This window comes from Denticeps clupeoides, chromosome 13 (assembly GCF_900700375.1).
Source record: "Denticeps clupeoides chromosome 13, fDenClu1.1, whole genome shotgun sequence".
NCBI lineage: Eukaryota > Metazoa > Chordata > Actinopteri > Clupeiformes > Denticipitidae > Denticeps > Denticeps clupeoides.
The window spans coordinates 17,460,130-17,485,203 of record NC_041719.1 but is presented as its reverse complement, the minus strand read 5'-3'; the positions used below and the strand labels follow the sequence as shown (position 1 = coordinate 17,485,203).

General features: G+C 42.8%; 3 protein-coding genes and 1 long non-coding RNA gene across 4 annotated transcripts; 1 reads left to right on the top strand and 3 right to left on the bottom strand.

Annotated features, from left to right (window-relative positions):
- Nucleotides 1-7,207: 7,207 nt before the first annotated feature.
- LOC114802594 (uncharacterized) lies at nucleotides 7,208-10,098 on the bottom strand. The gene is made up of 4 exons (XR_003751746.1): nucleotides 9,618-10,098; nucleotides 9,395-9,469; nucleotides 8,762-8,815; nucleotides 7,208-7,500 (listed from the first exon to the last, which is right to left on the bottom strand). It is a non-coding gene; the product is annotated as an uncharacterized LOC114802594 (long non-coding RNA).
- Nucleotides 10,099-10,211: 113 nt separating this feature from the next.
- Nucleotides 10,212-14,345, bottom strand: dohh (deoxyhypusine hydroxylase/monooxygenase). Its single transcript, XM_029001339.1, has 5 exons — nucleotides 14,280-14,345; nucleotides 13,538-13,829; nucleotides 13,377-13,453; nucleotides 12,883-13,129; nucleotides 10,212-11,196 (listed from the first exon to the last, which is right to left on the bottom strand). Exons 2-5 carry the CDS (start codon nucleotides 13,809-13,811, stop codon nucleotides 10,880-10,882), a joined length of 915 nt encoding a protein of 304 aa, XP_028857172.1. The 5' UTR covers nucleotides 13,812-13,829; nucleotides 14,280-14,345; the 3' UTR covers nucleotides 10,212-10,879.
- Nucleotides 14,346-14,774: 429 nt separating this feature from the next.
- fzr1a (fizzy/cell division cycle 20 related 1a) lies at nucleotides 14,775-18,949 on the top strand. Its single transcript, XM_029000328.1, has 14 exons — nucleotides 14,775-14,948; nucleotides 15,615-15,716; nucleotides 15,855-15,974; nucleotides 16,194-16,260; nucleotides 16,376-16,506; nucleotides 16,589-16,671; nucleotides 16,757-16,940; nucleotides 17,006-17,071; nucleotides 17,155-17,257; nucleotides 17,350-17,534; nucleotides 18,012-18,245; nucleotides 18,329-18,433; nucleotides 18,510-18,602; nucleotides 18,855-18,949. The coding sequence occupies exons 2-14, from the start codon at nucleotides 15,648-15,650 to the stop codon at nucleotides 18,894-18,896; spliced, it is 1,482 nt and encodes a 493-aa protein (XP_028856161.1). The 5' UTR covers nucleotides 14,775-14,948; nucleotides 15,615-15,647; the 3' UTR covers nucleotides 18,897-18,949.
- Nucleotides 18,950-19,418: 469 nt separating this feature from the next.
- On the bottom strand, nucleotides 19,419-24,450 carry haus5 (HAUS augmin-like complex, subunit 5). The gene is made up of 19 exons (XM_029000327.1): nucleotides 24,262-24,450; nucleotides 24,116-24,178; nucleotides 24,005-24,037; nucleotides 23,868-23,892; nucleotides 23,604-23,736; nucleotides 23,086-23,245; nucleotides 22,932-23,007; nucleotides 22,758-22,852; nucleotides 22,288-22,342; nucleotides 22,066-22,175; nucleotides 21,911-21,968; nucleotides 21,665-21,804; nucleotides 20,967-21,129; nucleotides 20,808-20,888; nucleotides 20,534-20,679; nucleotides 20,328-20,424; nucleotides 19,983-20,121; nucleotides 19,770-19,902; nucleotides 19,419-19,687 (listed from the first exon to the last, which is right to left on the bottom strand). Exons 1-19 carry the CDS (start codon nucleotides 24,357-24,359, stop codon nucleotides 19,585-19,587), a joined length of 1,908 nt encoding a protein of 635 aa, XP_028856160.1. The 5' UTR covers nucleotides 24,360-24,450; the 3' UTR covers nucleotides 19,419-19,584.
- Between the last annotated feature and the right edge of the window lie 624 nt (nucleotides 24,451-25,074).

Genomic DNA, 25,074 nt, shown 5'->3' with positions numbered 1-25,074 from the left:
TGGCCTGCGGGTCTGTGGTCCAGGGAAGGGAGGTCTGCGATTATTACTCTGTGTGATGAGTGCCGTTCACACTTCAGCCGAGGCCCTTAATCATCACACAGGCACATAAATTGCTCAGAAAGGGCACATTTATAGCATTAGTTTCAGTCAATACTTTACTCTTTAGATCTTTAAATTCTGGGCCCGACGAGCATGGAGAACCTTAAGAAAGAAGTAGTTTACTGTTTTAAAGTTTACGGTCACTTAAAAATGCCCTTGTTTTTAACTTGGAATAGAGCACATCCCAAATTGAATAAGAAATATTCATTAAAAAAGTTAAACATAATGATGAGGTCAATACTCAGATATCATGAAAAAGTTTTTCTATTTTTAGAAAAGACTAATTGCTGCTGATAATGGGTCTCTCTCATTAACAGTATTTTCCTGCTGCTTCCTTTTCTCTGGTCAGAACATCCCCCTGTCTAAAACAGTCACCAACCTTGGTGTTACCTTTGAGCCTCAACTCACCTTTGAAAGCCCATTTGCAAAGCGTCCTATTTCCACCTGAGAAATATTGCTAAACTCTGATCACTATCCCTATCTGCATGTCCTTGTTACATCAAGACTGGATTATTGTAACGTGCATCTCATCAGGATTCCTGAGTGGGGAAACACGAGCACCTCACCCCCCATGCTCCACCTCCACCAAGAAGATCTCCCTGCTTACGTTCCAGTGTCTGCATGGCCACAGGAAACAGAGCCTTTTCCAGCATGACCCCATGACTGTGGAATGCCCTGCCTCCACATTTGAGGGTTCCACAGGATGTGACATATTTTAAGATAAACCTGAAAACCTTTCTAATTAGCCAATATTTTAATAGATTTTCTTTTTGCCGTTGTTAATGTTATACTCCCACGAATATAAAAAATGAGAAGTATTAATAACCAAGGTCATGCATGTGAGTAGACTATTTCCACTGCAGTGAATGGCTAAATTATTTCATGTTAATTTAGGACACTTGGGGAAAAATACATTGGATAAAGTGATGCATCCCAGCTGTTTAAAGCTGCATATGGTATAGTTCATCTCTGGGCTCTGAACTTGCACTCACTCAGGCCGTTTTTCATCATGCTTGCATGATTTAAAAGCCAGCGAACGCACTGAACACGGTGGGGACTTCTGCACACATGCCCATGGAAAACAGCTTTGCATTAACCCCTGTGCAGGTTTAATTCTTGCTCAGGATGGACTGTAGACACTCATTTACTTCTAAGATAATAGTATACTGGATGCTGCTCTAAACAAGAGTAGCTCTTAGATTATATTGCTCTTAGCTTCTAATAACTCAATTTACAGTATATAATGTGAATGCCTTGTAAAAACAACTGTGGTAAATGGTTCCAGATGGAACCACATGCATTGAACTCCTTCTCTGCAATGTAATAGCAATCAAGATACAAATGCAGGGGGAATTAGCTGGTGGAGTTGCATTGAACATTTCACCCCATACCTGTGGTGACATAGTGGCATACTGTCCAGATATTACAGCATTGTCACTAGGAAGCAGTAATGAAAGTGAAGTGAATTGACCAGGGCTGGTTCCAAGCCGGAGGCGAGGCAGCCAGCTGGGAGTGGATCTGAGGTCTCGGGCAGGCGAACGCTCTTATATCATACACAGGATATTTCATTACTGATCACAGACAAAAGAGAAAGAATTGGGATAATATGGCAGCTGTGCCTATATAAATAGAGCTCTGTTTTATCAATTGTTAACTTTAGAACCATATCTATGATCCAGACTAAGATGGGGTGCACATCTCATTTAAGAATCATATTAATGTATATTAATAAAAAAATGAGGTAAGGACTGAAGCCCTGTGCAAAAATTTTAGGCGGGTGTGGAAAAAATGATAATAGTTTGTTTAACAATTTAAAAGGGCAAGCAAATATAAATCAAATCTGAATGGCTTTAAACCAGCATTATTTCTTAGGTACACTCTCACTGAATATTTTGTAGAACTATGTTCAGATATTTGGTCAATCAATTATAGCAAAAAGGTGCTAATGATCATCAGATTGACATATAACTGAAACACAGTCATTTAATGAAACAGAACAGCTGTGAAGGAGGCTTAAAACTTTCCAACCAAGGCGAGGCTGTGAAAGACATGGCAATACAGAGCAGCTATAAACAAGGTAGTTATTCTTCTTTAGCAAGGTCTTTCCCAGAAAAAGATTTCAGAGTGGACTGGGGTTCAAAGAAACAGGCAATCTTGATGGTCGTAGACACCTTGGTTGGAAGTCTGGTCAGAAGTAGTCATCATGGAAGGGTTGGAGCAAAAAAATGTATACCTCCGACAATGACACAAGGCCAAAACATAGGAACTGTGGTGCAGAAAAATGTGCCCTGGACTGGGGCAGTGGTGGCCTGGTGGGTTAAGGAGGTGGTCCCGTAATCAAAACACCAAAAGATGGTTGCTGGTTCGAATCCCGAACCCCCAAGGTGCCACTGAGCAAAGCACCGTCCCCACACACTGCTCCCCGGGCGCCTGTCATGGCTGCCCACTGCTCACCAAGGGTGATGGTTAAAAGCAGAGGACACATTTCATTGTGTCACAGATGACAATTTCACACCATTTCACAATGACAATCACTTTACTTTAAAAATGTGAAATATTTGGCTGTAGCAGGCCTGGAGAGTGGTGCAATAATGAGTGTCTACAGCATGGTAGAGGTTCCTTGCAAGTTTCATAAATATACAGGCAGATGCTTATCCATCAGGTAGACAAATTATGAACCACAAATCAATTGTGCATATGGACAACAAACCCAAACTTACAGCCAGTGTTATTAAGTGTGTTAATTAGCTTAGTTAATTAGTTTCAGTTCTTCAGTGCACTGGGAATGTTTAAGGGTAAAAAAAGGAATTAACCTGGACGTATTGCATTTATACATGGAAATAATAATTAAATAATGAATCGACTCAAATGATTGGTCCAGGGAGATTTACAAACTGACCTGAAAATCTATCTATTCTTAATTAAGATGTCCAATGTGCAATGACAGCAAGTAATTGTGTTTAACTATTTATTTAAGCAGAAAGGACACAGTCACTAGATTATATAGATTAATGAGCAATTTTACAAACGGATATAAGTGTCTTATTCCATCTAGTGGCTGACACAAGAAAAACCTCATGCTGCATTAGTGGGTTAGAAATATTTGCCTTTAATCCAGCCCTCTGTGTACCTCCGTGCCAGCACTGGCAGGGGATTTGAAAACCTGTTCATTCATTTCATGAAAAGAAAAGTCATGGAAATGAATAGGTTTACAGTAGCTATTTGTGCTCCGAATCCCTTTTACAGAGCAGTCTGCTTGTCGGCACTCCTTTCTGTTGTCTGCTTGTCGCCACGCACCTCTGCAGTCATAGCCTTGTTTTCATAGCACTCGGCTTCCCTGTTTCTCCTGAAAAAAGCACACAGCAGACACATGTGAACACTACCACCAGCTGAGATCAGTTGCCTAGTTCATACATATATCCAATTTGCTCATCTGACTTGGTTTAGTTAAATAAAAAAGGCCCAGGCAGGGGGCCATGGTCACGACAGGGTAGAAATATTTGCCAGGGCCAATTCAGGAATGACACTTCACATTCCCTGCAGACATCATTAAACGTTGTGTTTCTTTCTTGTTTTTTCTTGACCTTGCACTAGCAAACAAGCCCCAGATTTATTTACAACTACTGTGCTAATGTGGTAATGAATTTTAAGTTAATACATTAGTAAATTTTTCATACATTTTCCTCTTTAGACAAACGTAGACTAACGTGACAGGTCTAGTCAATGCACTATTGCATGGATTAAAAGCACAGCAGTAAATAGCAGTAATAGCCTGTGCTGATATGAATACTATGACGGTCATAAAACACACAGAATTGCCATTAGCTCATTATCAGCCTCATTAGTACTAAAACAGTAAGGTGAACATGGTGATTCCGTGATCTATCTACACAGTCACTGTGCTAGATGAAAACATTTGAGAGAGTTTACTTACTTCTCCTTCTTGAAAAAGACCCTTTTCACAATGAGCAGCACAAAAACGATGAAGAGGAAGCCGGTGACGGCTGCCAGACCCACCAGCCATGGCTGCAGAGTCCCACCCTTGGCTGTGGTAATTCGGCCTCCATCTGGAGAGATCAAGGGTGACAGAAGTGAGACCATCACTCTTTTGTGCCTCTCTAACTTATTCCTACTGTGTACCTGAGCAAGATATTTCAGGGACATAGTCAGGCATATTTCAGCTGCCAAATGAATAAGTATGAATGCAATATAAACCTAACGTTTCCATTTAACTTACTTGAATACAGTTTGTGCATGAAAAAAAAAAAAAATTGGTTAGTCATGTTGAGTTCTGAGCCTTATGCTTAACAAAAAGCATTTTAAACCTTATTAAGACAAGAAGTTGGTACAGAATTAAGTGGACTAGTTTAACTTACCACTCTGAGCCTGGCAGTGAGACCTTGCCAACAGCAAACAGGGCAGGATATATCTAAGGAGAGACATTGTGTTTGTTCCTCGGTAACGTCTGAGTGTGGTTTTGCCTCATATCACCATGATACGTCTATCCAGGAGGCCAAAGTTCATCCTCAATCAATGAGCCAACATTTTACAATGAGCCAGTGCAAGATTACCAGCTTTATGGCTCCCGCTTTGGGTCCTCACCACAGATCCCGACTCTGACTAAGCCAACAAATCACGATATACGTACATTTTAGAAACTTTAGTGTTTTTAACATTTTAATGATGAGCAGACAATGATAGTAATCTATAAACATGGGCTGGCTGAAAACTGAAAACAAAATTAGGTCAAATTATTTAATGTAAACATCTGTAAGACCTGATAAGTGTAGTTACTGCATTTAAAAATGAAGTCATTGAATAATAAAGAGGAGGATTCTACAGATTTGTGAGTTTAAGTATAGAGCCTAGCTCGGTTACAGACAACTAACCCACACAGACGTGAACCACGTTCTAATCCTGCTTCATCTAATAATGTAGAGTGTCTGTATGAAAACACACGATCAAAAGATTCGTTCTAGTCCTTTTTTCAGCCACGCACAGTTTATCTGCTCTACACTGCATATCTGAATGCAGCATGGGATTTTTTTTGTAGAAGTGTCCATGGTACAAGTCCAGCATGTAAATTCCTCTCTATGGCCGGTTAACTAAATCGCCCAAATGCCACTCGTGGCCCTGAGCGGGGAGCCTTAGGCTCTTTTCCATCTGAGATGATCCAAATGGCAGGAGTGCTCCTGTTTCCCTCCAGCAGAACCTGGATCTCTTCTGCCTTCACCATGGCTTCCAATTCAGGGTTTGTCTCTGGACACCAGTCGACCTGGAACTTGTCTTTGTTTTCCCAGGGGTTGAACAGTTCTTCCTCAGGCTGCTCCCCAAACAGGAAATCTAAAGATACAGTATCAAAGATATTCTTGATCTGGAATCTGAATAAGAACTTCACATAACCAGCTCTAATTTACTGATTTAACTAGTTCTGTGTCTATCACATTGCTGACAAATCACCTCCAGAGTCACCACATATCATCAGGTCCCCATGGATTTCACGCACAAAGCAAATGCAATCTGCATTGTTATATTTCATCCTTATACAAATGAATGTACACTTTTATATTTCTGCAGTGCAGTCAGTGTATTCTCAAGATATGCATCTTACTCACTCACTATATTTAAGATGTATTCATGTAATACTATAATACTACCTAAATGCATTCTGGGTTTGTCGCTTGTTTTTATTGCAGGCAAAGAGTACTGATCCTTCTAAAATCCAATGAGTAAAGAAGATTACAGGCCCGTTTAATGACCGGACTGAGACCTACGACTGAGGTAGGTCTTAAGAAAACTGTACTTTTTTACCTGCCAGATCATGAATGAGGTCTTTAATGAGGTGTCTTATGATGGCGTAGAGCGCGATCAGTGCAGCGGAGGATGCCAGAAGAAAGTAGATGATGTGGTTGGGAAGTGTGATTGCATCTCGTGGTGGAGGTTTGTACTCCTCAAAAAAATCCTCATGTGAGGATTCATAATCCATTGCATCTGAAATCGCTTGGTTTTCCCAATTCTCAGGCGAAATTCTCAGGCCACTTTTCCTGATGAGCTCATCTTATCCAACATATATTTGCTTTCTGAAAATAACAAGTGATTGTGACTCTGTGATTACATCTAAAGCAAATCAGGAAGCACCAAGTAACATGAAGGAATTTTTACTGAAATTGCATAATTGGAGAAATGAAACTAGACGTTACAGACCTTGACATTTTTCTTTTCCTTGGTACTCGCAGATTCGTCTGAAGGAACAATCTGTGGTCCATGATGGAAGAGCTGTTCTGATGCCTAAGCACAACACCACAGGTAATTACAGCTCTTGTTCCACATTCATTGGGCACTGCCAGTCTTTAGAAAACCAACAAGCTAATGTACTTAGTGTCATATGACAGGGTCAAGGACAGGGCGCTGAGCCCGGATTAAGACCTTTCAAAAAGGCATTAATGATGGAATGGCATTAATGATGGAATGATGAAGCCATCTTCTCAAAGGCATGTTTAAATACCCTAAAATCGCCCAGATGTTCCACACGCCCATTTAACAAATTTATGGTTAATTCAATTATTTAAGACAAATTTAATAATAGCTGCTTACTCTTCTATAGTGGGAGAAGGAACTATTTGAACCCCTGCTGATTTAGTAAGTTTGCTCACTTACAAGAAATGATCAGTGTCTAATTTAAATGTTAGGTTTATTTGATCAGATCAATCCATAAAAAAAGTTTGATTTTATTTAGTTTCATTGTCACATTTGAGAAAAAAAAATCATTTTTATATTTGCAAAGTTGGGGTCACAAACATGAGATATGAATGTGGAAACTAAAATCTTTACAAATCCATTTAAGTGGTTTAAAAACATTGTGATGAATAATGATTTCTGAACAGAAAAGTAATGAAGATTCTCAATCTTGATCTTTTCACCATCACTCCGTGCAATTATTTTACACTTCAGTGAACATTAACCAGATTTCACAGTCATGTGGCGACTGTGTGGTCACTTCTTTCAGAGATTAAGCGATACCGCAATTCTACTCCTCTTATCAACAGACCCGCATCTGAGATTAGCTGCATGTAATTACAAGGATAATAATAAGGAGATGATACAGTAATTACCAGAAAAGGCTTTATTCAAGACATGTTGCCTTAAATGCAGTATGGCATTCAATATAACACACATCCACAAGAAAACAGAATGGAACTGCTGTCTTTTTTTTATAGGTTTCCACAGCAAATATACAGAGACAGAAGAGATATTATATGTTACAGTCATTAAATGCTGAGGAACACTTATTATGTCTATATTGGGGAGACTGTCCACAGTATTGAGTCTCTCTTGTTCCCTCAGAAATCATTTTTCCTCATTACGATCTTCCGTTCAAATGATGTGAATGCCTCTTCATGTCTGTAAGAATACAATAAGAAACAGCGTTTAGGATATTACACAGTACCATTATCTTTTTCACATGAATGTGGTGAGAAATGGATGGCTGAACATTTTGAAGGTAGAACAATTTCAGCCATGTCACCTCACCTGCCCTTTCTTTTTAGTAACCTGTACGCTGACACTGCTGTTTAATGGCTTTAAACTGAGAGCGCCTATCGTGAAGGTGAAAGCTTTGCATCAGGCATTAGCCATGCTGTTAGCAGCAGGGTGTCTTAATCTCCTTAATCCTGTCAAAGATGTTCCTCTGCATCGAACCAGGCCTATCCGTCTCAGTGTGGGGCTGGGCATGGATGTTTTTAATATAGATGATACAGAACTGATGCAAAAGTGCACCAGCAGTGAATATTCTGCAGTCATTCAGACCCTCATAATCCTCCCCCTCTGGCAGAGATGCAGATTCCTCTCCTGAGTTATTATAACTCTCTGTGACTCTCCATGTTCTCAGTTTCAACAACTGCAGCGAATAACATGGCCATGACATAAGAATAATAATTCAGGTGTTAAGCATAGCTGTTGCACCCTGCAGAGGGCTGGCACCCCGCCGCACCCACCAAACAGGATGGGTTCAGGAAGCCACAGCCCTGGTCTGGATTCAGAGGCTGTGGACAGTAAGCGAGTGAGCGTGATTGTGCTTTTATTTAATTCCATGTACCAACACATAAAGTAATGGGACTACAGACAATATGCTTCTGTCTTATTCATGTCCAAGCCATTATATTAACAGTACATTCTTTCTTTTTTTTTTTAATATTTTACAATCACGCTGTTAAGCAATAATATTTACATTTACATTTACAGCATTTATCAGACGCCCTTATCCAGAGCGACTTACAATCAGTATTTACAGGGACAGTCTCCCTGGAGCTACTTAAGGTTAAGTGTCTTGCTCAGGGACACAATGGTAGTAAGTGGGATTTGAACCCGGGTCTTCTGGTTCACAGGCGAGTGTCTTACCCACTAGGCTACTACCACCCTACATACAATATCAAAATATCATAATATCAAAAATCTTTTCTTAAAAGTGATTATTTTTATGTTAAAATATTGTCATTGTGAAACACTGCAGCACAGCACACGGTTACACAACGAAATGTGTCCTCTGCATTTAACCAGCACCCTTGGTGAGCAGTGGGCAGCCATGACAGGCGCCCGGGGAGCAGTGTGTGGGGACGGCGCTTTGCTCAGAATGAAAAAAAGAATGAAAGAAAGATTTGCTTACTCAGACTTGGATTTCTTTATCTTTGGGGGACTTCTCAACCTTCCTGAAGAAAATCTGGGAAAAAATGAGATTCCAGAGGACAACCGTTAACCACGTATTGGTGGTTATGACACCAAGCCTGATGGGGTGCATGCTGTCCTCTGTTGGAGCCGAGGCTGTGGCTGTTCAGGCAGGTCAACGCTCATCTGACAGCAGTGGGCTTCCAGACCAGACAGTGTGTCAGATGTTCACCCCACTGCGCCACACGCCCATCTGACCCTATTCCAGGCGTGTACGTGCACACACTTTCCCCTGCTTCTGCCAATTCCCCCAGGGTGGCTTAAGGCAAAGATGCCCAGCGCTATCAACATGTCTGCATGAGCCCATATTAAAAAAGAAATAAAATATGTAAAATAATAATAAAAACAGTCATAAACAACAACTATGTGTGAGATTTTGTTTACCATTTAATATAAATAATTTGATTATATAATTACTATTGACTTGTGATTCTCTGATGAAATCATGCATCTCCAGGTGGTAAAAAGTATAGTATGTGATAAGAGATGCACCACCGTGACATTGTCATGGTACGTTGAGATAAAGGTCCGAGGTGGTAAATTATAACATACTGAAAACTGATTTGCTGTTTACCTTAATGTGATGATCTCCTATGCGGTGGTTGGCACAGGCAGTTCTCCAGATATGCTGGAAAGTTGAGGAGGACATCTATTTCCACATAAAATTCAAACTTCACACATTTAGTCAGAGTCGCATGTTACAGTAACAGCTGGAATACACTAAAATAATAATTACAACAAGCAACAAATTCTGCATAAAGACCCTTAGAGAGGAAGCACACCCTAAGAAAGGTTACCTGTAGGCTCACAGGTAAAAGCAAAGCGGGAATTTCAAGAAGAAAAAAAAGAGCACTCCAACAAGCTAAGAGGTTTGTTTAGGCTGGATTGTCCTTAGGTTTGGACTCGTCTTCCATCTTCTTGTAGAAGACGTCAAAGATAATGAAGCACCAGTAGAGAACGGTGATGGTGGTGTTGATGGTCACAATGCCGATCATGATGGGGTGCAGCATCATGTGAGTTTCGTCCTGCTCCTGCTCCAGTCTCTGTCGTCCCTCTCCTTTTGAATGGTTCGATGGACACCCGGACAGGTTACAGTGGTCCCCCCCTCCTCGTTCCGCCTCCTCCTCACTACACCTCAACCATTTGCAGCATTTACCAGACTCCCTCATCCAGAGCGACTTACAATCAGTAGAACCAAGTTCAGGGCCTTACCTCAGCAGAATTAGGGGGCACTGTCCTCAATCTAACCTCACCTCCATACATCGCTGCCAATCCCACTGTAGTACAATCCAAAATGTACATTACGTAATGGTGAATAATGCTTCTACAACTATTCCATTTTATGCATTAAAATATTTGGATTCATTAGAGCCACATGTACAAGCAATTAATTATGTCCCAGCAAATAAACTTTATTTGACTGTTTATTCAATTTTACAAGAATGAGGTACTGATAACCTGTATACAGGAAACAACATAAGATAACTAAATGTATACATTCCACCCACTTAAATAATGTAGAGACAGAGCTAAAATATAACCTTTTTTGTGGAAAATAAATGTAATTTGCACACATTTTTTGGAAATCCTGTGAACGTGTGATCCTCTTGTGCACATGCTTTACCAGTCCTCTCCATTTGGCTAAGTGTGCAGGTAGGACTCCAGCAGGCATCTGAAGTCTTAATGAAGGAGGTTGAGCCTCTGGGTCCGGGGGTTCCAATCACTCTCAGTGCTGTAGGACATCGGGCTTAACAAAACTACTAATGCAAAGTCTGCCTTTTAATCTGGATTTAAAAACACATAATCGGATGAAAAGGGCTTTGTTTATGCTTCTCAGATTCCTTATTAAAGAAAGTGGTTTAATTAATATTTAGAATATTTTCCATCGCTGACCAAACTTTAGTGCTTCAGTGCTTGTTGAAGAACGAGTAATGTAGTTCTACTGAAACAATCTTTCCCACAGCGGGACAACAACGCCATTAGAAGCTTTTCTGTTTGTCAAATGTAAGTGAGACGTATTTGGTTGTCCTCCGGGTGACATGGAGGGGGAGGCTGTCTCTTACTGGACCCCCTGCAGTCGCTGCAGGCCGTCAGCATACTGGAAGTCGGAGCTGTTCTCGTACTCCAGCATGTCCAGCGCGACCTCACAGCTCTCCTTCACCACCCGCTCCTGGTCCTGCACGTGACGCTGCAGGATCTGGAGGCAGGCGTCCTTGCCGATGGAGCCCAGCGCCTCTGCGCACTCGTGCCGAACCATGGCGTTTTCGTCTGCCTTCTCCAGAGCCGCCTGCAACTGTGGGATGCTGGCCTCGTGTTGGATCTGACCCAGAACGTAACCAATCTCATGGCGGAACAAGGCACTATTGCACTGAAGGCCTGAGAAGCAGATCGAGGAAAGAGAGTACATCTTAAATCTGATTGGACAGTGGTTAGATTTAAGGGGGTAAATGCAAGAAACTGAAAATATTGTGATTACATTATGATGTAAAATTATGAAGCTAAACGGGTGCTGCTTGAAATGCGAGACACACATTTTGTTGTGCGCACAATGTGCTGTAACGTGTATTGATCACAATAATCTCCCACTTTCTGACTACGGCACTAAGGCTGTCAACCTAAGAACAGATACTACAGTGAGCTACCAGGACAGAGTATCATCTTGAGCAGACATATGAGAGCCTGGAACACAGTAGTGAAGATGAATGGCTTATATGAAAGCTACAACTCCAGGCTCTGGCACCTTAGAACCATATATTTACATTTACATGTGCAGCATTTTTAAGACGCCCTTATCCAGAGCGACGTACAATCAGTAGTTACAGGGACAGTCCCCCCCGGAGCAGCTCAGGGTTAAGTGTCTTGCTCAGGGACACAATGGTAGTGAGTGGGATTTGAACCTGGGTCTTCTGGTTCACAGTGTGTTACCCACTAGGCTATTACCAGCCTATATAAGCGTCCATTCAATACTCCACATTATAATTGATATATTTTTTATTCGTTAGCATTAAACACATAAAAATGTCTGAGGGCTTTTGGGGAAATTCGCCTCTGGCAATTTACATGCACAGCATTGCTACTAGGAATGGGAATTGATAAGATTTTCACGATTCCAATTTCATTTTCGATTCTGTTATTTAAAAAAGGTTAATTAGCTTAGAACTTTAATTTATATATTATCTTTAATAACTTACACAAACGGCTTGGTGACATTCGTCTATCCTGGCCTGTGTCATTTTACTTTTCCCTGCCTCTGTAAAAGGAAAAGCTACCAGCAGACTGCAGAACTGCCAGCATCTGAGTTACCTGCCGTATTACGGCTGCTGCTGGGTTGAGATTCACTTGTCCGGAGCGGATCAGAAACACGACATTCATTTGACGTTATCATGTGTTTTGTGAGTAAATTATTTTGCATATTCGTAGTATTTGATGAAATATCTACTTTGCAAGTTGCCCTGCTGTCATCCTTTCTCGTAAAAAGTATAACCAAACTTTTCAGCATTTGTGCCACTTAGGCGGCATGTTTCCTGTTGGGCAAATGACGCTACGCAACGTGCTGACGTCATTCGAGGCAACTGGAATCAATAGGGGAATCTTTTGCAAAAAAGGCAAACAATTCCAAAGAATTAAAACAGTGGGAATCGGTTCTCAACAAGAACCGGTTTTCGATCCCCATCCCATTTAAAGTGAAGTGATTGTCACATGTGATACACAGCAGCACAGCACACGGTGCACACAGTGAAATTTGTCCTCTGCATTTAACCCATCACCCTGAGTGAGCAGTGGGCAGCCATGACAGGCGCCCGGGGAGCAGTGTGTGGGGACGGTGCTTTGCTCAGTGGCACCTCAGTGGCACCTTGGCAGATCGGGATTCGAACCGGCAACCTTCTGATTGCGGGGCCGCTTCCTTAACCGCTAGGCCACCACTGCCCCTCATTTAGATAGTGTCTACTAATATGTGTCATATTTATGGAACTGACATGACCTTTCCATATAGCCACAATATTCAACTTTGCATTAATGTGTGTGTCCCATTCCCAACAATTTTCTGAGGGATTGGCTTACCATCGCCCAAGGCCAGCACAGCTTCCTCAGTCCCTAGGTTTCTCAGGGCAAACATGGCTCGGTATCGTTCAAACAGAGGAAGATGCTCATCCAGCAGCTGTGCCCTGAGCTCTTTAACAGCCTTCCTAGGAGCAGGTGGGGCGGGGTCCACAGAGCAGTATGGGTTCCCATCAGCCCCTTCTTCCTCAGTCCCTCCAGTGCACAGCCACTCCAACCGTCTCACAGCAAGCTGGCATGTCTCCGCCACCTGGAGCATAGCAACATGTATGTTAGGATCTACTACTATTTTACAGACACTGGGGAAGCACGTGACAGCGTGTTCCTTGATACCGGTCCCAACCCTGGGTAAAGGGTTGAGTCCAGGAAAACTTTTGCCAAATCCAGCTTATCCGCAGTGACGACCCCAAACGGGTGCAGCCGAAGGATGGAGGAGGAGGAATGATGATGCATATTGTGTATTTCTAAGTTTATGTTTGCTAATTCTGTAACCATACCTCAATAACTGGATCTTCTGAGTACTGCTTGAGGAGACTGAGAACTTTTGGATTTCCAATAGCTCCCAAAGCCTCACCTAAAAACAAAATGTAAATAAACACATATAATAAAATAATTAATAGTTAATAGGACTTAATAGGATCGAATCTCAGTCTGGCACCTGCTTCATGTCGGACCATTGGCTCTTGACTGGTGTCTTTCAGCACCACCTCCAGAACTGGAATTGCTCTCTCATCTTGCATTTGGCCAAGACAATAAGCTAGTTCATGTTTCAGCAAAGCTGATTCATCCACAAATGCCTGGCTTATCCACTTGATCGCCTCCATCCCTCCCAGGTTACGGAGGGTGAAAAGTGCTCTGAACCGTGAGGTTAAGTCCTGCTTTGGATTTACCAGTATCTGGCCAATCGCCGTGATGTCTTGGTCCGTGGCCATGGAGGCACTTTGAAGATCCTGAAGTGCAGAATGGAAACATCATGAACCTGTCTGTCTACCTGTTCTATTCTGACCACTAAAGACAGATTACACCGATTACAAAGCATAGTGAGAATAAGGAAATGCTAGCATGACACCAGAAAAACACAGCATGTTATAAAGGTGGTGGCTACACTGTCATTTTGTAAGGTTTGTCAGCAATTGGTCCTTCAGAAGTAGAACTATATCAAAGTGCCACTAACATTTAATCTAATATTATCTTGGCAGGTACAAGTAGCAAAACGAACGAGTGTATTGAATGTTTTCTAACATATTTTGCCTATGAGTCGATTTTAGCATGCTAGCATTTAAAGTGATGTATTAGCAAATCATTATTTACTCATTCTCTCACATACTTTGAGATCAAAGGACCATTAAGGCCCAAAATAGACTTAAAATAAAACAAACTACAACGAGCAAATTACTTACTAAACCAAATAGAGTCTGTCACATGGACAGCGCTGACAGTCCCTTTTTCCTCGCCACTATCGCCACTGTTACCAGGAAATAACCCACAGCGCCACCTGGCGAATTGGAGTCGCAAAGATATTAAGGCTAAACCACATTTTTCTTTCTTTCTTTCTTTCTTTCTTTCTCTGCATTTAATATTTCAATTATTTAGACTTTTATCAAATTTAAGTTAAATCCACATTTTTAGTCAGTGATATAAAAAGTAATTGCGTATGGAAGCATAATGCAGTCCTACTGAAACATTTCTCACAAGATATTTCTCTTGAATATACTTCTTCCTGTGAACAAATTGTGAAAATTAAAAAAACAAACATTGGCCATTATTGTTTGGTGAAAGTCTGGGTCGAATTTAGCCTGTCAACGAAGGAGGGCACCCTTCTCCCGACAACCCTCACGTGGCCGGTTTGTTTTGTTTCGAAAGTTGTGACGTCAGACTTCCCGAACGCTACCCACAATACTGTGCGAGAGCATCAATAACAGTAAAAATAGCTTCCTTTTCAAATGGGTGGCAGTAAACGATCTTATTGACAAAATTAGTTGAAATGTTAATTAAGCGTTCTCAAGGACACTTTGGACCCGCTTCGCGCTAACCAGCGGTTGATTGGTTTATACGTTTACTTTTTAAAGGTAAGGAGGTCGTTTTTGATCGCAAGCCAAACTAGCTTTCAAGCTAACCCTAGCCTCACTCGCCAACTAGTTGGTTTCCATTATTAGTAAAAATTCCACAGTAATAGCATTAGATGGCAGGATGATCCGTGTGTAAAAATGTGTATATTTTTCTACCCCTGCTTACATTCATCTTCTTTAAGAACCTACAGCTCTGGCTTTAAGACCTGTAACATTATAAAGGACTCGTCACATCCCGATTACGACCTGTTCGAACTGCTGCCATCAGGCAAGAGATACAGGAGCATTACAACCAGGACAAGCAGCTTCTAGGGAACTTAATGTCGTTTCATCCACCTTTTCATGTGCTATAAGGTTTCTACCTCACCCTTTGGTTATATATATTGTATTATTTCAGTATATATGCGAGTTGTCTTCTTTTACACACCTCTCCTGACTGCACCTAATTTCCTTGCACTTGTAAGATGCGGTGGATTGGGTTAATTTTTTTAGCTTTCAGCATGGAAGCACTATTAAAAACCAAACAGCGAAGTGACTGATTTAATGTCTCATTTTCCTCTGCATTGTGCCCTACGGTGCACTCGGTGCGCAGGAGGAGGTGACATCCCACGTACGCATCCAACACGTGGGGATCATATGTTAGTGTTTGTTTTGTGTCCCCCACAGTGTCCCTGCGAAGTGCTTCTTCCAGTCGTCTGGATGGACCAGGACTACGAACGCCGCCTGTTACGACAAATCCATTTTCAAAATGAGAACAGCAGCCCCTTGGTGAGGCCTGTAATATACAGATTACAATTTACTGATCACATGTTCTTTTTCTTCCTTTTTTTACTGCTTCACTTTATAGTTCTCATGTGTCCAGTGATTTTGATGGTTTCATATTTGATGATGTTGTCCACAATACAGAACCTGACACCCACCAAGTCCCCGCTGTCATCCCCGCTGTCATCGCCTAGCAAACATGGTGACAGGTTCATCCCATCTAGAGCTGGAGCCAACTGGAGCATCAACTTTCATCGAATAAATGTGATTGTCAGCAAGTTCATATTTTCACAGCAAATAATGTTCATAAAATAAAATGCAGTGTTAAAAAAAGGGATATAGCAGCAGTATAGGGTCAGTCTGGTGTAATTTAAATGGAAGTTTTTAGTATTGTTTTTTTAATCTAATCTAATCATACTGTTCATAGATATAATCTGTAACTGTGAGTAATGGTGTTAATTTAATATTGAATTTTGCTCTCAGGAGAACGATAAGTCCCCAAGCCAGACCAGAAAAACAAAAGACGCAACATCAGACAGCAGCAGCAAAGGTTAAAGAGACTTTCATTTTTGACTATAAGACAATTATATTAATCCCTGTTTGATTGTTTAAACCCGTGGATGTCTGTGCACCTCCTTTTCTTGGACCGTGATTGACCTCAAAAGCGGACGGGTTGGCCTACTCTGCCCTGCTAAAGAATGAGCTGCTGGGGGCGGGCATTGAGAAGGTCCAAGACCCCCAGACAGAAGACAGGCGGCTCCAGCCTTCCACTCCTGAGAGGAGACGGCTGTTCAGTGTAAGAATCTGGTGCTTTCTCGCTGTTTAACCTGCACCGAGACTCTTTCCTGCTTTACTCAAATCCCTCTTTTTACACACAGTACTCTGTTAGTGCTAAGCGCTCCTCACCCGAAGATGACAACAGCGTGTCCCCATACTCCCTGTCACCTGTTAGTAGCAAGAGGTAAACTGATCATTTCTGGCTGGGCTTCAGGTGCCCTGCCTACCATGTGGTTACGTGACCTTTCGCACCACTGCTCTCTTCACAGCCAGAAGTTGTTACGGTCACCGAGGAAACCCACGCGCAAAATCTCCAAGATCCCTTTCAAAGTGCTAGATGCGCCTGAGCTCCAGGATGATTTCTACCTCAACCTTGTTGACTGGTCTTCTCTGAACGTGCTCAGTGTTGGACTTGGAACGTGTGTTTATCTGTGGAGTGCGTGCACTAGCCAGGTAATTGCCTGACCATTTTGCCGTTTCTGTAGCTTGCTCTTCTGATTTTGGGATTTTGTGTGCAGGTAACACGCCTGTGTGACTTGTCTGTGGAAGGGGATTCCGTCACATCTGTCGGCTGGTCAGAAAGAGTGAGTTTGTACCCTTTATGGTTAAATATGGTTAAACGTCAGAGTGGCATAATTCAGAATTGTAATTTATTTATCTTCCCAAGGGTAATCTGGTGGCTGTAGGAACTCACAAAGGCTTTGTGCAAATATGGGATGCAGCTGCTGGCAAGAAGCTTTTTGCCTTGGAGGGCCATACAGCAAGAGTTGGTGGGCCTCAGAACATATTGCACAGCCACGTTCGACTTCCATTTTGTTCATAGGTCTCGTTCTCACCGTTAAATTACATCTCTTGTTTGTAGGAGCTCTTGCCTGGAATGCAGACCAGTTGTCCTCTGGCAGTCGGGACCGCATGATCCTGCAGAGGGATGTCCGCACGCCCCCACTGCAGTCAGAGCGACGGCTTCAGGGCCATCGGCAGGAGGTCTGTGGCCTTAAGTGGAGCACGGACCACCAACTGCTCGCCTCTGGAGGGAATGACAACAAGGTGAGATACAACTGCTTAACAGTTAAGATGTTTATGGTGCTGAATCATGTGACCGTGGAACCATGTGACCACTACTAGGACACCTGTCATGGCTGCCCAGTGCTCACTAAGGGTAATATTTAAATGCAGAGGACACATTTCGTTGTGTCACCGTGTGCTGTGCTGCAGTGTTTCTCAATGACAATCACTTCACTTCCACTTTTTTTCCCCATCTACTGGGCTTCAGTCTGCAGAGTACAGTTTATTATACTCTGGCATTTTCACAGGAATGTATTACATTTTTATATACACTTAATATCAGTATATCATGCTGGATAGCTCATAGAATTGTCCAGTCAATGACAAATTACATCACTATGTAATTATTTTGACTTTTTTAGCAGTAGTAATCAGTGATATGTTCCTGGTATTGGAGTGAAAATATCGAGATTGAATTGAGGTTGGACTGCTTCAAATCCTTTATTTCGCTCCCTGTAGCTGCTGGTGTGGAACCACTCGAGCATGCTGCCCGTGCAGCAATACACAGAACACCTGGCTGCGGTGAAGGCCATCGCCTGGTCACCTCACCAGCACGGACTTCTGGCTTCGGGCGGAGGCACGGCCGACCGCTGCATCCGCTTCTGGAACACGCTTACGGCCCAGCCCCTGCAGTGTGTGGACACCAGTTCCCAAGTGTGCAACCTGGCATGGTCCAAGCACGCCAACGAGCTGGTATGTTCTCTCAGGATGAAGATAATATGCATTGAGTGGATGACAGTAGACTGATGGAGAGGGTGTGGTTTTCTTTTTGTAAGGTAAGCACACATGGCTACTCTCAAAACCAGATCTTAGTGTGGAAGTACCCTTCACTCACTCAAGTAGCCAAGCTGACCGGACACTCCTACAGAGTTCTGTACCTGGTACGTTGCTTCACTTGCAGCTTTGCCTTTCATTTAATGCGAAAGTTTGTGGTCTTACCGTTCCCTGTGTTTCGAGGCGATGTCTCCTGATGGGGAGGCCATTGTGACGGGAGCTGGAGATGAGACTCTGCGCTTTTGGAACGTCTTCAGCAAAACACGTTCTACCAAGGTAACGCTGCAGCAGCTACACAGTCTGTGAATTTAAACTAACCTATAGTACTGATATCCATTAGTTTTAATTATATTTGTGCGGATCAACATTAACTGATTTTTATTACAAATATCAAAACACTGAATTATCAAATTTCACAAGGTTCCAAAAACTGAAAAAGATCATTGGATTATAATTTTAAAAATTGCTGTGTGCTATGAGAATGAATCTGTCCACCCACACTAATTTAAATAATCCTTTCACTTTCAGGAATCGGTGTCTGTTCTAAACCTTTTTACCAGAATACGGTGATGACAGCAGAGTAAAAGACTGACACAGCACGGAATAAACAATATTCTATAGAAGACGTAGCTTCATCTTCCTTGTGGAGTGGTGGAAGGGAATGTGATCTGGATTTGTTTACAGACTTTGATTTTTAAAATGTTAATTACCTTTTTAAACATTCAAATCTCTGTGTAACACCCGCCTTAAACTGTTAACTAGTGCCGTTATCATGTTCTGTTGTTTCTGTACAGAATTTAACAGAACAGCGACCTCAAAAAATTCAACAGTTTGCTTTACCACAGTGAACGCACAAGTCTACTTTAACCCATTTTATTTCCTTGGGCTGCCACATTAAGTCAATATCGCACTTTCATTTATCATTTGAAAGCTGGGTTTGTTCCCAAAAACACACCGTTTTGAAAAATACATCTTAAACTGAGTGGGAATAATCATGTCTATGCATTTAGAACATTATTTTTGCATTTCTTCAACATTTCTGCAAGATCCAAATCATCAGATTATCCCATGAACCAGATTTGGAAAGGTGTTTGAAAGTAGGGATATTGTTTGCATTGTGCTATGACTAAATGAACATTTTAGCATGACGTTACTGTACATAATGAATTCATTTAATAGCTGTAAGGTTAGTCTTATATACACACATACATGTACACACAAAAAAATGTTTCTATCATTCATTAGAAGAAGGCTTGAGTTAGAATTCCTTGGTAGCCATTTTCCACCTCTGGAGCCACTGCTGAAAGGTCAGTCCATCCTGGCGAACCTCTCCAAGGCTGAACTGAGCTGGCTGCTCCCACCTACAGATGAAAAACAGTAGGGCGGGGTTAACCTGAATGGCTGAGTAAAATTATACAGATCTGGTCCGAACACAGTGCTTACCAGTGCTGAACAGCCACCTTAACCTGCGCGGCATAAGCCAGGCCCATGCTGCAGCGTTGGAGGAGCTCCCTGGCCAGAGGTAACAGAGTCTGCAGCAAGGCCGAGTCTTCAGAACGCACCCGCTGCAGCAGGACTGGTGCATAAAAGGAAGCAGGAGCAGAGGTTAGTGGTGGGCAAACAATTCAAGCGGACCAAGATCCTGATTCCTCTCACCATTCTGGTCTGGTGCTGGCAGCTGGGAGCTGAGCTTCTGGAGGCGGGCCTGAGAGGAGGAGTGACGCTGCAGGAGACCTCTGAGGAAGCGCAGCTCCCAGCGCTGGAACACTGCCTGGGACAGGAGGTCCTCAGGGGCCTGCAGGTATAGAACACATGACAAAACCAGTTCATTTAAACAACTCAGAGCCACACATGTTAAAATAGCTCTACTAGACGCTTACTCTTTTCCTACTATTTAATTTTTTTCCTACTCCTAGCAGACCCCAGTGAATCTGGTCAACCTAGCGTTTCAGGAAAACCACCCACAGTAGTCTCTCACTAACTGTGTAGTTTACAGCTCACCCTGTTGATAGGGAACTCCAGACATTTGCAGAGATTGCGGAACTCTGCTGAGTTCAGCCGATAAATGGAAAGCTGTGTTGCTGGAACTCGCTGCTCCCTGAAAAGCAACAACATTATTCATTTTAATTCATTTATGCAATGGTATGGTACATTGATGTGACATACAGTATCTGCAGGCAGCATGGAAGCAGCATCGAGAGAATTACCCCTCAATAACCCTGCAGTCTAGAGAAGCCATTGATACGTTCCCAAACTGCCTGGCTTCCTGGGACACAGAGTTGTGAAGAACACTGGCTGCTTGGATGACTTCATCTAACTGAGGGACCAGCTGATCCTTCACAAGTTTTCTGATCTTGGGCAGAGAAAGAAAAAAAACAAACTTAAAAACACTGCCTGTCTCAGTCTGCATGGTACCATAGTACATGGTACTATTCTGTGTTTTCTGCCTAAACTACTTAACAGCATCACTAAATGACGTGCCTCAGCATGAACTCTGATCAGCTCAGACTTGGTTGAAGAGGTGATCTGGATCAGTCCCTGGACCTGCTCCTGTCTCTTCTCCTATTACAGAGCACGTTTCAACAGATTCAGTGTTTGTAATTAGGATTTTTTTGTAATTTAAAAAAAGACATTGCTCACCAGCAACTGCCTGAAGTCCACGACGCTCTTCCACTGGTTCCGTAGGTTACGGAGCTCTTCCTGTCTCTCCTGGGATCGTAGTTCCAGCTGAATGCACTGTTCCTCAACACTGCATCTCATCGCCGCCTGGGCCACTCTCTGCATCTCCTCACCAAACACTGCCCTGAGAACCAGACAATATCTGCACTGCATCTCATTGTGCTTTGAAGGACACATGGATCCTTGGAGTATCTCCCAAGCTTGCCTTGATTGCTCTGTCCTTTTGTTTATAGGTTGTGAAAAGTGTGTGCACTTTGTAACTGTAGTACATGTGGTTATGTTGTGTCTGTGCACATCACTTATTCTGACCACGTCACTCATTAGCTTAGCATTCCCAAATAAACACGAGACACCACACGTTACGTTCATTTATTAACTACACATCCATCCTACTGCTTCAGCTCCATTATTCACGTCCCTGCTTCACACAGGTCTTCAGATTCAGCCACAATACTAGTAGCAAGACTTCCATAATAAGTTCTCTGTGTTGTGCGAGATGATCATCAGACTGCATAGCTTCTTGACTATCTGCTCTTTTGATCCACGAGCTACGCCGTTCTATACTATCAGCAACCAGGCAGCAGGACAGTATCAGGCCACACAGCAAAAAAAAAAAAAAAAAAAAAAAAAAAAAAGAATAAAAATGGAATTACTGCTACCGTTGTGTGTCTGTGAGCTGGGCCAACAGCGTCAGCTCAACCTCATTCCTCAGAGTGCAGACGTCTCCCCTCAGCTGCTCGGTTCTGAAACGGACCTGCGCCAACTCAATCAGAGACTGCTCCACATCTGCCCAAGCTGCCTATAACACACACACACACACACACACACACACACACGTCCTCTTTTAGAGTTGTGCGCTACACACTGATGGAAGCAAAGTCACACAAATAAATAAAAATACACACCTGGAACAGACTCTTAACTGGGGGCATTTCTTCCTGTACTTTTAAAGAATTCAGAGGCCTGACAGTAATGACAGATTTAGTGACATCAATCGTGAACAGTCATTACAATTGCCGGCAGGTTAACACCATTAAAATGTAGAATAAATACGACATACTGCGGGACATCTGTACTGGTTATCTCGTGCAGCACTGCATTCTGCTGCTGGGACGCCAGTGTGTGCAGAGCTGTCAGTATGTGACTGGGAGGATGGGTCTGCAGCAGATCCTGAAATAGACACTCGCATCACTATGACTAAAGCTTGATTTCACAATTTACAGCAGATGCCGCGCGGTGTTGATGTAAAAGGCGGTTCAGTCCATTTCTTCCTCAGGCCTACCTGAACAGCACTTATCCAGTGCTTGAACACAGCTTCCATCTGGTCTCGGGTCAGCCTGTAAGCAATGAGATCCGTCTAAGGCAGTCGCTCTCAAACTTTTTCTACTATTCCCCACTTGTCAGGAAGAATATTTTCATGCCCTACTTTGGGTATGTCGGGGTTATGTCATGTGCTGTCAAACTGAATTGTGGGTCGGTCACTTTTGCTTTTCTAGCAAGAAACATTGTAGTGAAAATCTGCAGCTCAGCAAATGAAATGTGTCCTCCGCTTTAAACCCATCCTGGCATGAAAGGCGCCCGGGGAGCAGTGTGTGGGGATGGTACTTTGCTCAGTGGCACCTCGGTGGTTCGGGATTCGAACCCACAGCCTTCTGATCACAGGGCCTCTTCCTTTACCGCTTGGTAAACGTGTAGGTGGCTGGTGATGGTGGCTCATTATGAATTAATGAATACATAAATAATGAAACATACTGTTCTGATGGTGTGGACATCACTTTCTTTTCAGCGTCAGCCTGTAGAGTCTGATAAAACGCCACCCGCTCCTCACACAGTCCTCTCACTTCGCGCTGAGTGAGAGGAGGGGCAATGCTCAGGTTAAAGGCATAATTATCTAATAAAAGAACACAGCACGGATAACTAATTTACCAAAACAAGTGGCTCCACCCCACTGAGCCCATCGGGCAAGGCTGGGGACTCAAGTGACAACTCAACCTCTGCTCTCCTGCAAAGAACCAGCACACAAAACGGTTACATGCTTTAACACGGAGTCATCGTGAAATACTGAGAAGCCGCCACCTACCTAGAGAGCTGCTCCAGAAAGTGTCTGCGCGTGCTGTATACGTTGGTGTCTGCAGAGAGCCTGTGCCGGTCTTCCACACAGCGCTGCCTGAACGCCTGCAGCAGCAGCTCTCTGCTCCGACTCTCTTCATACCGAGCCCAACTCTCGCTAACTGATTGTTCTGCAGACACAAGGCGAGCGGGATCCACACCATGCATAATACGTACTGCCATAAATATAACACAACTAGCACACTTTAGTCATCAACTAGGCATTTTTAAATAACAAGACAGCTAGCTGTAATTGCAGAATTAATTTTTATAATTCAGAAAAACAGTTTATCTCATATGTCTAAACTCTGCATGTGATATAGTGATTTTAATACAGTCTCAGACATACAGAACCAGTACCATGAAAGGCACCCAAGTGTGTGGGGACGATTCCTTGCTCAAGAAGAACTCAGTGGCAAAGTACATGTGAAGAATGTGGGCGGCAGCAACAATCTGAAATTTATTTGCGGTTGTGTGTGATGCCCTCACCCTCAGCGGCAAGCTGCTCCTCAGCATCGTTGATGTGAGAGTCCAGTTGAGCCAACTCAGCGGTCAACTGCTCGATCTCCTGCTGAAGCTCCTGGCACCGCACAGCTTCACTCTGCCCTTCCAACTTCTTCAGCTATACCGTTTCACCGCACAACAGGGCATGGAGGTACATGATCATTATATAGATATTATTACATAGCTCGCCAATGCTTGACCCTATAGATCCAGATTTCTTGTAGCACTCTCTTCAGCAAAAAATCCTACCTCTTTATCCTGCAGGACTCTGTACCTGAGAAGTAAGGTTAAGGAACATCACGATGATTTTGGAATGACTACAGTGTCACTCCAACCATTGCCACACAGTGACATCCACAAACAAAGAAAGCATTGAATAAGGATACCACTGCAGATTTCCCCGAATCACTCGCACCTTCCTGCATTCAAGGGTTAGATGTTAGTAGTGGTTTCAAACACAAGGCCCTTCGGTAATACGATGTTGTAACATCACTCACTTTTCTTGAAAAACATGCCGAATGACATATTTCCAGATGGGTGCACCAGATCCCACACACAACCTGTGTCAAATGTAGACTAATGACGTAACCACGCAGGGAAAAGAAATAAAGGGTTTAATTGTAAAGTTAGCGTGTTTGCTCACGTCTTCATGTAGCTTTCGTGCGGGAGGCTTTCTGGCGGAAAGTTAAATTCTTCTGTCGCCCAGCGCCTCAGCTCTCGATGAAGACTTTTATCCCCCATTCTGAATATAAGAGATGGACTGCGTGGACTGCGTGGACTGCGTGCAGCGATTGTCGGATATTAGCGTCGGATTATTTCTGGTCTCATTTCAACTTCCCGCCGCCTGCCACTTCCGCCAACGTAGACGCGTCACTTCCGCCGTCAGTGATGACGTTCGTACATGTAAACAATAGATGTGACTGGATGGGGCGTCTGCGTGAACAGACCCTGCTTTTAAATGAATGAACCTTCCAAGTGGAATACAGAATAAAGGATTTTTACTCTCTTGGTTTCTTTCAAATGTCAGACGTGTATGTAATTATGTAATATAGAAGCGGTTTTTCAAAACAGCATCATTTTATGTTGAAATGTAATCTGCATATAGGTATTTTTTCATTTGAAACTACACTCCTACTACATGCAGAACAATGCAAATACAAACACCACAGAAAAGGCCAGCAATGTTAGCTGAAAGACCCTGGCAGTCTTCATGGTACTACTCATTCGTGGTGGTGGCCTAGCGGGTAAGAATACAGCTCTGTGGGGTTCAGGTCAGGGGACATTGATGGCCGTACCATATGAGGCACTCCAACTTCCTGAAGTCAAGCTGTGACAATTCTTCCACGATGTGGTGGAGCATTATTATCCATGAACAGAAAGTTGGGGTGTCCTGGTGGAATTATGGGATGATGATGGGTTCTATGATATCTCTGAGTGACTGCACCATGTTATCTGC

Excerpts from the sequence above, each read along its gene's own strand:
- dohh (XM_029001339.1), bottom strand. The coding sequence starts at position 13,811 with ATGGCCACGGACCAAGACATCACGGCGATTGGCCAGATACTGGTAAAT. Across the intron at positions 13,454-13,537 it reads AATGGTCCGACATGAAGCAG|GTGAGGCTTTGGGAGCTATT; the intron begins GTGCCAGACTGA and ends TTTTGTTTTTAG. Across the intron at positions 13,130-13,376 it reads CAGAAGATCCAGTTATTGAG|GTGGCGGAGACATGCCAGCT; the intron begins GTATGGTTACAG and ends GCTATGCTCCAG.
- fzr1a (XM_029000328.1), top strand. The coding sequence starts at position 15,648 with ATGGACCAGGACTACGAACGCCGCCTGTTACGACAAATCCATTTTCAA. Across the intron at positions 15,717-15,854 it reads ATGAGAACAGCAGCCCCTTG|AACCTGACACCCACCAAGTC; the intron begins GTGAGGCCTGTA and ends TCCACAATACAG. Across the intron at positions 16,941-17,005 it reads GGAGTGCGTGCACTAGCCAG|GTAACACGCCTGTGTGACTT; the intron begins GTAATTGCCTGA and ends TTTTGTGTGCAG.
- haus5 (XM_029000327.1), bottom strand. The coding sequence starts at position 24,359 with ATGGGGGATAAAAGTCTTCATCGAGAGCTGAGGCGCTGGGCGACAGAA. Across the intron at positions 21,130-21,664 it reads CAGCTCACAGACACACAACG|GGCAGTGTTTGGTGAGGAGA; the intron begins GTAGCAGTAATT and ends TCTGGTTCTCAG. Across the intron at positions 20,680-20,807 it reads TGATCAGAGTTCATGCTGAG|ATCAGAAAACTTGTGAAGGA; the intron begins GCACGTCATTTA and ends TCTCTGCCCAAG.